Source organism: Cryptotermes secundus, unplaced genomic scaffold (assembly GCF_002891405.2).
Source record: "Cryptotermes secundus unplaced genomic scaffold, Csec_1.0 scaffold117, whole genome shotgun sequence".
In the NCBI taxonomy this organism is placed as follows: Eukaryota; Metazoa; Arthropoda; class Insecta; order Blattodea; family Kalotermitidae; genus Cryptotermes; species Cryptotermes secundus.
This window is the reverse complement of record NW_019737981.1, coordinates 1,394,861-1,407,188: the sequence shown is the minus strand read 5'-3', so window position 1 is coordinate 1,407,188 and position 12,328 is coordinate 1,394,861. Positions and strand designations below refer to the sequence as shown.

Below are 12,328 nucleotides of genomic sequence, written 5' to 3'. Positions count from 1 at the left end.
CAACCATTTAATTCGACAAGTTTAAATGCCACGACATTCGATATCTCGAATACGACTATGTTCAATACATCCACTTCACAGTAGTCTGCTTTGATTACTGTTTATGTGAATCAGCTGATCGTTGTGTATGGGAGGTATGAGAAATTTGGCTTCTCAATAGTAAGCTAATTTAGACTGTGTTTCTTGTCCCTTTGCGTAAATAATTTATATATCTGCACGAGTATAAATTATAATGAGCATAGAAATGCAATTATTTCGGTTCAACTTTACAGTATATGTACATTTATTCGCAGAGTTATGGTGTCCTAGGAAAATTTGTTTTCTTTCTTGAGAGTTGACGTCATATTTAGCAGTGAAGTTACAGCTGTTAGCAGTGACGCAGTGGGAATAGCGATATCGTTGTTTGCATCATGATAACTGTTGCAATAGGAATTGTAAGCTACGTTATCTGCAAATGCCTGTCTCAATGAAATCGCACGCGTTTTGTACTCTGTACACTGCATCCAGAACAAAGATTTCTTTTTACGAAGTCATTCGGTACTTCAGCGATTTGTTAGCCAACCTACGATTTTTCTTAAGTGCGTCATATAAGTTCCGTTTTGTGATTGTTATTGGGCTGCAATTAGATTACACGATCAAATTCCATTCTATGGTTGTTATTGGACTGTGATTAGATTACACAATCAGTCAAGCACCTTAAAGTTGAAGCCTGTTTAACCTCGTAGATCTGAAGTTTACCAGGCAACAAACTAAGTTACTGATGAGGTCGCGCCATAGCTCAAGCGGTTAGTGTCTGGCTTCCCACCGCGGTTCGATCCCGGGTCTGGTCAAGTGGGATTTGTGGTGGACAAAGTGGCCCTGGGCCAGGTTTTCTCCAATTACTTCGGTTTCCCCTGCCTATATTAATTGCACCAGTTGCTCCACAATCACCCTCGCCTATCATCTGAGGCTGATACAATAGACCAGAAATGGCCGCAGTACAAGGGACTTAGTCCCACCCCACTAGCAATGGAAAAAGAAAGTTACTGATGTGAACAGGTAGTATTTATTCTCTTATTTGTCATTCCACAGTACAACAATGTCTGCTGAATCACCTCGAAAATCAAGTCGTCAAGGTGGTCATATTGTTGCCCCACAGTCAGTTAGTGATCGATCCATTATTGACAGTGTTGCAGGATTTATCAATGAAGTTGTTCCACAGGTAACCACTTTTGCCGTATTTCAATAGTGTCCATAATTTTAACGTGCATGTAACCTTTGACCCTCATGTACATCATGACCACATGCTACCCAGTTCTGTTTGTGTAGTTTCACATCTCAGTTCTGTGGAAAAACTTTTGAAGATGACAATATATACAGATATGTTTGTGTCATGCCACTGGAATGCTGGACAGACTTGTGACATAAAGAGATCTAATGATTTCTTAGGCAGTGTGCTAAGTTCTGATATTTGGACACTTTGAGGTATTGTTAACTCTGTTTTAACTGATCTCATTTTATTTCAGTCATTATCGAGTTATGCCATTCTTGAAAACCTGCCAATTGTGCAGCTACTCAAAAACATCCCAGCATTTATAGTACCCCAAGTTTCATTACTGTGTTCACAAGAGCCCTCCACCTGTCCCTATCCTGAGCCAGGCTGATCCAATCCATATCATACCATCATGTCCATTTTAATATTGTCCACCTGCTTACACCTTGGTCTTCCTAGTGGTCTTTTTCCATTTGGCTTTCCCTCCAATATCCTATATGTATTCCTCTTCACCCCCATTTGTGCTATGTGCCCTGCCCATCTCATCCTCCTTGACATGATTGTTCTAGTTATACTTGGAGAAGAGTACAAATTATGGAGCTCAGCACACTAACTCACAGCTAATATTGCATTTTAGTTTTGGATTGTAAACTTATATTACGTAATTGTGTTATCAGCGACATAAGGTATGCATAGGAATGAAAAGTTTGTACAGTAGGAAAGTAGTAGTCATAAATTCTGTGTACAACTTCTAGTTTCAACTGTGAACAAGTGATACATGTAGTATAATGAATTGCTGCAGTAAATATTTCTGTGTTTATTAGTGGGCTTAAATTTGCTAAAAGAATATATTACATGAATCTGATATTTTAATCCTCAGTTTCCTCCTAATATTTGAAGCAAATTACTCACCTTTCTAAAGCATTTCAAGTGTGTACTTTAGTACATTCACTTTTAACAGGATAAAATCTGTAATTTTCTTCCTCTCCCCCACTCCCATATCATCATTGCACAACTCTCTTTGCACCATTAAATTATGTGACAGGCCTACACCAGCGCTCCTGTTGGGGAGGGCAAAGAAGCTATTACATGGGCCAGGTTTGAGTATGGAGACATAAATGACCCAGCATTGTATCCTGATTCAGCTGATGATCGAAATAGTTCCCCTCCATTACTCTTGGTTCTGGGATATGGTAGTGGTGTGCAGGTAAGGTACATTACTTGTCTTTATACATAATTTCATGAAGAATTATCAGGTGTAGCTTGTATGGTGCACCCAGTATTAAAAATAGATTGTGTTATGTTAAGGGGCTTTATTTCCAGTGCCACCTCCAGTCTGAGGTTAGGGTTATCATTTTATTCTCTTGCACTGATCTGTAATATACTTATATGCTGTCTGCACATTTGTGTTTAACATTAATTACACTGTAAAATTTTTAGTTTTTCATTATGATGATTGTCAAGAATATTGTCTTCTGTGTTGTATACTTGTTTGAGTGAAAATTGTTATAATAATGTATTCCTGTTGCATAAGTTTGGTGTCTAATTCTGTCACTGTGTGGCAGTTGAGGTTCTCACACCAATGGATATGAGGAGTTCAATCTTCTGGGATATAATGCTATGTGGTTTGTTAAAAGTCAGCGAATGTTATGAAGGAACATATTGTCTCCATCTTCAGGGTTGAAGAAAAAGCCAAGCGAGAAACCATTGTGAAGCAGGTAACAAGCAGATCTTTATGGACTATATGGCATTATATTCCAGAGAATAGAACTCTTCAAGTTATATAGGCCCATATTTAATTATCTTTTAGTGTGTGTAATAACTGTAAACAGATTGCTCTGCTTGCCACCTGCTTTCACAATGGTTTATTACTTGGCCTATTCTTCAATCCTGAAGATGGAGGCAACATGTTTCTCCAAAACATAAATTGACTTTCAGTGGACTACATGGTGTTATATCCTAGGCGACAGAACTTATTTTTCTTACTGATCAGTCCAGTTCACTCCAAAAGGTAATTTGCAGTTTAGTTTTTTGTGATATAATAATACAAAGCATCTCAGCAATAAATTGTTCAAGTAAGGTATGTATTTCTGTTAAATCACATAAGAGCTATACACAGATTGCACAATGTCAGAACTCAGAGAATTAATTTTTGTTGGTCCTTTGTGCATATTGTGTGTAGTAATCAAAATGTGTTATGCAGCAATGTAAATAGAACCGCTTAATTGCGATTTCTATCGCAGCACAGCATCTGGAAATTTTGTGCTATTAACTGCGAGTAAGTTTTCAGAAAGGTGCATGCATGAAAGAGATTTGGAAAGAAGCAGTTATACCTTGACTGAGGAAAACCACAGAATCTTTATTCAGAGTATTTGGTACCCCAGCAGATATTAAAACCAAGCACCCCCCAAATACAAATGTAGGGCCTTACTGCTACAGAAGCCTGCTTGGTGTTAAATTTATATCTCATTTATACATATAGCAGATTAAGTAAATAATTTTTTTCAAGAAAATGAAAGTGCAAGGATAAACATTGATAAAAGTATACATAGTACAATCAAGTTTTCTAGTGGCACACCAAGAAATCGCAAAAGGAAGGTGAACATACATGTTAGAATAATTCCATAAAATTCTTTGGGTCATCTGTTAAGTACCAAATTGCATTTATAATTTAAGTATACATAAAAAATGCATACTTTAAAATTATATTTTGTTACTATTTCAATATTGTTCTATATAGACCCATTGCTAGGCAACGACCATGAAACAAATGAGACAATGTCCATTGATAGGCAGCAGGCCTTGTGTAACAATATAAATACTGTTGGAACCAGTGTTTTCTATGTTGTCTCCTCTGAGGCTATAGCACTCGACTGAGTTCAGTTCAGTTAAGTACAGGAGAGTAAAGTGAGTTGGTTGGTGAGCAATCAGTCAGGGAACTGGTGCATGTTAGTCCTTGTGAGCTGTTGCTGTTAGAAGCTCGTAGCTGAGGCATGGGGATAGTTTGGGAACCCAGAATAAGAGGAGAATTCACTATTGGAAGTCACTACGAAGCAATGACTGTGAAGATGCATCTGTGGACACTAGTGTGTGTTACTCATATTTCATTTATTCACCTTCCATAAATCCTGTTGAGAGTACATTCTCATGCGGATGTGGAGATCGTCCTTGTAACAGTGAACTGCAAAGTGTAGTCGCGCACTGTATCAGAGTGTTGATAAATCGAGTCACCAATCCAAACCCCATTTATAGTCATTCTATCACGTAGCAATGTATTGCCACTGACCGGTTTGGAAATGTTGTTGTGCCAGCCAGACAAGGCCTCTGGGCTTGTTTTTGTCCACCCAAACCATAAAATGTTCTGTGTTACAGAACTCTTAGTGATGCCTTGGAATTGAACAAATTTGTTTGCATGATCTAGGAAATATTTTAAGAACGTTCATGTGTTATAGATTTATTAATTTATTTTTATGATTTGAAGGTTTGGGCGATACCTGCTAGTGGGGAGGCAACAGAAGTTCTATCATGGCGACAAGGCGTTGTGCGAACACTACGTATACTTCCCACACCAGGCTCTGATGCTTGTACTCCTGATACATTCTCTCATAAAAGACCTCTGGTGGCTATGTGTGACTCTGCTGGTGGGCCTTCACCACAGTTTTGTTCTCTCAGCTTCATTTCTCTCCGAGGTGGTGATCAGGTGTGTTGAAACTGTCCGTCAGTTTAATCTTTTAATGATACTTGTGTTGAGCCTGGTAGTTATTTCCCTTGTCATGATATTGACTGTTTAGCTTCTTACATATTTTAAGTATGACATGTTATACTGCTGTGGTGTTGGTCCATGAACACCATCTTCAAAAAATCAGAATATACAAAATTTCTCCCTGCTCTTTTTTTCTTTTCATTTTTATCTTCCTCATCTCCCTTCCTCTCATCTACTATTGTTATGCTTCACTTTTCACCATGTTCCCATACTTTTCCCACTTTCCTAGTAATTCACAGTTCTTTTTTACATCATTGACTCATTTAAGGTTTTGTCTTCCAGCACATTTTTGCTCCTCAAGTTTATTAAAGGTGAAGTTTTACTAGGTTTTGCATCATCTGCTCTATTAATGCACCCAACCCATCTCAGGAGACCAGTTTTTATTATACTGACAACATCTGACTCATTAAAAGATACATATAATATGAATGTTTTCTACACCATAGACCACCCCTGTTCGTGTATGATCAATATTTTCTTTCATTATTAATGCCACACAATTTCAGTTTCATTTGCACAATGAACTTCCTTTTTGTGTTCTTGATTTCCTAAACAGATCCATGATAAGAACTTGACTTTTCCTTCTTCTAGGTGAAAAGTATTAAATTCAAGAATCCAGTAAGTGATGTCCTGGCCAATCGGAGATCTGTTGTTGTGACATTTCCTGAGAGAATTGCCGTCTTTGACGCATCGACGCTTGAAGATCGCCTGACTGTCACTACATGCTATCCCTGTCCAGGCCCAAACCCGAACCCTGTTGCGTTAGGAAGTCGCTGGTATGTGTTGGCACATATAAAGATGATAACCCGTCAATACCCTTTGTGGAAATTAGAATTAAGTAGTTACTGGTGAATATTTTGTCATTTAATTAATCCTTTATATGCTAAAAACAATATAGCCTGTTTCAAAATAATTTATCTTCAGCTATGTTATTTAACAGAGAAAGTGAACTCTGACCTGTCTTTACATGTTTCAGAATTTCATACTTAAATTATATGACTTTCTAACTTAGAAATTGGGAGGAATGTTGGACAATTAGAAATGAAAGTAATTGTCAGTTTTCTTATTGAAAGGAGTAAATAAGAAGACGTTCTATATGTTCTTCGTTCCTCATCCAGTGCTGCTTGTAGACAGACAGTAATTCGTTCTGAGTGTATAAAATTGAGTTTTGCAAAATTTTTAGTGAACAGAAGAAACCAAGTTTTCTTGGTGCACAGTTATGATCAGTTTAACTGAAATAGAATTGTTACTATGGTCACCAAATGCAAATTTGTAACATCTTGCAACTTAGAAGATATTACTATCTCAGACTTTTCTAACACTGTTATTACTGCTGCTTTGACAGAAGAAGAGGGCATTTGCATGACAAAAAGAAGTGGGAACAATGTTAAATACACATTTTGAGGTGCCTAACACAGTAATTACAAATTTAGCGAAATATCACATAAAGTAAAACTATTGTGATATTACACAATGAGGGCTATCTCCTGTAGGTGTTAGGGTAGTTAAAGCAAGAATATTACAGTCTTCAATTGCCTATTTCAAAATATTCACATAGAATTTTTTGAATCGTAAACCTTAGAAAATCGACTAATTTTGACAGCAGAAAATGATGACATTAAAGCATGTGTTAGGGAATTAAGTTGTGAAGATTTGAAGTAGGTTAAAGTGGCACAGGATCATGTTAAATGGTGGATTTTAATACTAGTGATATTAAAACTGGGTTTTATTTCCTGGTAGTTAAATAATTCATCGGTTGGTTGGTTGGTTGTTTGTTTGTTTGTTTGTTTGTTTGATCATTCTTAAACAGTATATCTGTATATGTATACAAGTTTCTGTTACTCAGACTGAAGCCATTCATACCCTACCAGTGATATTCAGATCTGTGTGAACAGGTAATTGCAGTACTGGTATAAAATGGGCTGAAAACTCTGTGACTGCTCCACAAAGTAAGGGAGAAGATTCATAATTTTATTGATTTGTTTTCAGGTTGGCTTATTCTGAGAGGAGGCTAATGCCTGCTCGTCGATCATCAGGTGGAACAGAGGGTGATGGTGTGCAGTCCTACACAGCAACTGTACTGCATGCTGCTAAGTCATTTGGTAAAGGATTACGTGAGTTGGGTGAGACTGTGGCCAGCAGCTTGACTGGAGGAGGAGCAGGCATGGGCTTGCAGAGGGGAATGGTGGGAGGCATTGGGGGACCAGTAGCAGGTCAACAAGGTGGAAACATGCTGAGTGGAAATGCAGACATCATTCAGCCAGGCGTTGTCACAATCTTAGATGCTCAGGTACACTAATTTGTATTTGTTGGCTTCAGATTTCTTGTGCTGAATTTCAGGAATGGAATATTTCAGCTGGATTCTTAACAAGTATCAAGTTTAATTCCCAACCTGGAGGCCAGCTATGATGACAGAGGTTTCCACTGGTATGCTACACTCCTGTTCTGATAATGTAAAATAGCTTAGAACTACTTCCTTCCATGTCTTTTGCAATTCATCTTCCCATTCTGCACTTAGTTTCACGTCCTAGAATTTACAGAATGTTCACTTCTTTGATTTATGTTGTTTTTAAGAAGAAAAATGTAAATGGGATTCCACTGTTATAACAGCTAATAATATACAGGAACATTTCTGTATGGTTGTCACTATGACTTTATTGGTGGTTTGAAAGTATTAAAAAGTTTATTGGACAGTTACTTGTGTACCATCACTGGTACTATACATGTGTATGTCTCATATTTATGAAATCAGATCTAGAGAAACTCTCTGTCCTGATTCTAACATTAATTTTCCTGTCCCAGACTGCAGGAATTTTCACGTGTTCTTTCACTTTATGCAGTAGCCCACAAACTATTCTGTCCATCAGAATCATAATCGTTGACAATGCTAGCATGAATCAACTTGTCAACAAAATCTGTATCTCCCCCCCCCCCCATTTTCTGTCAGCACTGCATCTCTGTTTATTTCAGCACATGGCATTGTTCTGTATTTTTGGAACTGTTGGATTCTAGGCAGTGGCTCAGTTTTCATTTACAGTTCATTGTGATGTGACATCCATTAGGTATGCTTCATATTTCCAGTGCTCAGTATAAGAGACAGATTCTTGATTTTGGAAGTATTCTTGTAGATTTTGTCAACTGATGCATGACTGTCAAGATATGCCACATTTGCCAATTGTTTATTCTCTGAAAATATAGTGTTTCTTTGGTGTGAGTTAGAATTGATTGAAGATGCTAATGCTGCTATTTAACCCTTAACAGACTTCATTTTATTTGATCATATTGTCAGTTTCTTTAATGCATTTATAATTAATTGTGCCTATTAAACTAAAATACAAACTTAATTGGGCACTATTGTATGAGTTGTGTGAGGCATATTGGAAAGTTTCCGGACTAGGACTAGGTCAAAAAAGAAATGCTGGCTTAAATTACTCAATTTTGGCTGCCATCTCCTTCAAAATAGTCTCCATGGGAACGTATACAGTGATCCCATCATCTTTCCACACTTCAAAAGCACCATCGAAGTCATTTCTATTAATGCTGTAATGCTGTCAAGAACCGCTTGTGATTCCCTTAGGATGTCAAACACTGTTTCAAAACGTCATCTCATCAGTTTCGTTTTCAATTTGGGAAACAAAGCAAAATCACAGGAGGCTAAGTCCAATGAGTAGGGAGGATGCAGAATGATAACCATATTGTTAGTCACAAACTCTGTGGTTTTCAGGGATGTGTCAGTAAGCACGTTGTCGTGATGGAGCTATGTGGCGCATGTTCATATTTTCTGTTCTGATCTCCTGGCAAACTCCATAACTGATCCAAACAGTGTCTGCGAACTCTTGGATTGTTTGACGATGGTTTTCATAGATGAGTTCTCAAATTTATTCAACATTTTCTACAATTTTGCTGGTGCTTGTTCACCTTGAACATTTGTCATCTTCAACTGACACTCAACCTGCCTTGAAATGTGAATGCCATTCAGAAACTGCTGTCAGGCTTAAAGAAAGTTCTCCAAAAGCCTCACAAAGCATTTCAAGTGTTTCAGTAGTGGATTTACTGAGCTTCACACAAAACTTCATGCAGACACGTTGCTCAATTTTGCCAACCATTGCAGGCAAAATGAAGCACAAAGTCTAAAAATCACTCATGTAAAAACAGTGCATTCACGTGGGAGACTGATGCAATAGGCTTTTGGAAGTGTGACCTTGGCCTCCCCTCTCATTGTCTTTCACCACAGCAGTTACAACAGTAACAGTCCAGGAATTTTGCGATACCACCTCATAATGGCAAATGTATATGGTTCAGATGGTCAGGTGTTGCATTTTTCAATAGTGATACTCTTACCTCTGAGCTACCAGCTCCATAGTACAGGGGAATTTAAAATTTCTGTTCCTGATGAAGTTTAGTATGTCATGGAAGACCATGTGGAAGCAAATGACTTTCATGCTGTAGTCAGGCACATCATAGACTGAAAATAATGGGTCATCCAGGAAGTACAGCATTTCAAGGATAATGTATGATAGTGGAGGAGATATAAAGGACTGTTACTAGGTTCAAATTCCACCAGAAACACATTCTCTTGCCTTCAAATGAGGCATTATGTAAAGGTGGAAGTTTAGTTCATGAAGAAGAAGCATACCTAAGAATTTTATGTAAATAAGTAATGAAAATAATTGTCCTTAAAATTTACACTGGGAAATCATCTTATATTCAGGTGAATACAATGTTGAAGATTATGTTGTTTCTGCAGGGAGCTTTGACTTCTCGTCGTGAAGAAGAATCAAGATCAGGTGACTCATTAATTGGAGGGAGCACCAGCTCAGATAATATCATTGCCCATTTCATGGCCCATAGTGAACCCATTGTGGCATTAGCATTTGATCCTTCAGGCATGCTTCTTCTGACAGCTGACAAGCGTGGCCATGATTTTCATGTGTTCCGCATCCATCCTCATCCAGGTGGACCATTCCTAGCAGCCATTCACCACTTGTACATATTGCATCGGGGTGATACAACAGCCAAGGTTTGTAGTGTTTTTAACTCCAGATGTTGCATTAAGTATCATAAAGGTGGGGAATTTCTTGACCCACTGAGCAAGTATTAACTTTTTAAGCACTGTGCTCTAAGGAAATGGTTGGTTGGTTGGTTGGTTGGTTGGTTGGTTGGTTAGTAGAGACGTGATATTACTGAAGAACGGAGAGTATTTCACTTGCATTGGTCTAACATGATGCTTTGCTGCCATTCACTTCAAAATCTTTCGTCAGGTTACCAATCAAAAATATAAAGCTTGAAATATACTGAACTGTAATTTTGCCTGTTATTTTATATGGCTGTCAAATATTTGACAGTTTCAGAAAAGGGCTCGTAAATAAAATTATTTTGATCTATAAAGTAAAATGTTGTCCGTGCACTTAACTAATTAAACACTATACCATGAAGATGTATGGAGGGGCGGATGTATAGATCCAAGTATGCAAGAGGAAATGGTAGAAGCAAGGGGAAAATTACATGAGGAGCTTTATGATTTGTATTGTTTATCAATTATTATTGTGGTGACCAGATCAAGGAAAATGAGGTTGTCAGGCCATGTTGTGTGCATGAGAGGTATAAGAAATGCATACAGAGTTTTGGTTATAAGACCTGAAGATAAGTGGCCACTAGGAGATTTAGGTGTAGATAGGAGGATTATAGTCATAAGGAACTGAATGGCATTTTCCTCAGGATAGAGACCAGTCATAGCTGATGTGAACATAGTTTCATGAAAAGCAGGGAAAATCTCAACTGGTTGGGCAAATCTGAGTTCCTATAGAGGGGCCGTGTTTCATTGAGATAGCTGCTGTTGTGACTGGCACTTTTGTTATGCTGCTTCCTGTTACAGGTACAGGACATTGCATTTGCAGCAGACAGTCGTTGGGTGGCAGTTAGCACACTTAGGGGAACAACTCATGTGTTTCCCATTACTCCATATGGAGGTCCTGTTGGTATTCGGACACATGCCACACCGCATGTTGTTAATCGTCTGTCCAGATTTCATCGTAGTGCAGGCCTCACGGCTGATGGCCGCAACAGCCCCATACCCACTCCTGTTTCTGAGGCTGTGTCAACCCCTCCACCAATTCCATACCCTAACCCTCGCCTACCTCCCTATTCTCACCCTACTGTGATCTCACCACTTGCCCAGATACGACAGCCCACAACTCATACCCTCCTATCTACCCCCACATCCATAAACCCCACTTCACATCAGCCATACCATCGTAACCCATCAATGAGGTCACTTGGTCGTACCCAGTCTTCTTCAGATGATGGTCTGCCAGGAGGGGGAATACCTCTGAGAGTTACAGCATGCTTCGCCCCACCACGTGCCTGGCTTATTGAATCTCCTACATTGCCCAGAGAGACATCTGCAAAGGCTCATAAACGAGCAGTGGACTCACTCTTTGTGATGGCTTGCCATGGAAATCTCATAGAATATGATCTGCAACCCAGACATGCGGCGGGTAAGTCATCATCCAATATTTATTACTTCATAGACCTCTTGATTTGTTTCATTCTGGTCCATCGCACTAATAATATTATAAAAAGTTATGCACTTCCGTCCAGTGTGACTGGTGAAGATTTTTCTTATTTCAGTTCTTTATGCCCTTACATATTTCAGTCTTTAGAGACCATCATCGGAAGCTACTATTACAATGTATGTTTTGAGCATTAAAATATGCATATAATGTTGATAATATATGATTGGATATAAAATCTAAAGTTTTTACAACTACAGCGGCTATCTTAATATATTAAAATTCTTGTAATTGGTTTGTTCAGATTTTGTTAGAATTTATAAACCAAGTAGGTTTGTGTCCTCTTTCTTATTACTTCTCTTGATGGGGGCCAAACTTGTGCCACCTTGTCGTTCTTGAGAAGAGGGTTCTTTGATGTCGTCCTGTGGGTGTCTATGGTGTGCCATGACAGCCACTGTAGTTGTAAAATTTTAGATTTTATATCCAATCACATATTATCAACAGTATATGTATATGAGGGGGTACCCAAAAGAAACCAAACTTATTTTTTTTAAACTTATTTATTCAAATTTTAAGCACAAACCTTTAATTCCCTTCAAAATACTCTCCACTTACACTAATACACTTGTCTAGTCTTTTATTCCATTTTTCAAAACATGGTCTAAATTCATCTTTTGAGATGCTTGACAGCGCCTCCGTCTTTTTTTCCTTTCCCTTCTCTATTTCATCGAAGAAAAAAAAAAGTCGCTCGGGGCAAGGTCAGGTGAGTATGGAAAGTGAGGAACAGGTGTCATACCATTT

The 12,328-nt window shown here is 38.2% G+C and overlaps 1 protein-coding gene across 5 annotated transcripts in view; it reads left to right on the top strand.

Annotated features, from left to right (window-relative positions):
• LOC111870512 (breast carcinoma-amplified sequence 3 homolog) overlaps positions 1 to 12,328 on the top strand; it is a 47,637-nt gene that overhangs the window by 4,324 nt on the left and 30,985 nt on the right. For 2 of the 5 annotated variants that reach the window (XM_033753878.1, XM_033753876.1), the window contains exons 1-8: positions 131 to 159; positions 1,072 to 1,201; positions 2,298 to 2,459; positions 4,734 to 4,952; positions 5,607 to 5,791; positions 7,005 to 7,305; positions 9,763 to 10,035; positions 10,891 to 11,512. In XM_033753878.1, coding sequence (XP_033609769.1) covers positions 137 to 159; positions 1,072 to 1,201; positions 2,298 to 2,459; positions 4,734 to 4,952; positions 5,607 to 5,791; positions 7,005 to 7,305; positions 9,763 to 10,035; positions 10,891 to 11,512 — 1,915 coding nt within the window. In that variant the 5' untranslated portion in view covers positions 131 to 136. Of the gene's footprint in view, positions 1 to 93; positions 160 to 357; positions 435 to 1,071; positions 1,202 to 2,297; positions 2,460 to 4,733; positions 4,953 to 5,606; positions 5,792 to 7,004; positions 7,306 to 9,762; positions 10,036 to 10,890; positions 11,513 to 12,328 lie in introns of those variants that run through there. The other 3 variants (XM_023862862.2, XM_023862860.2, XM_023862861.2) reach the window with 3 other exon arrangements.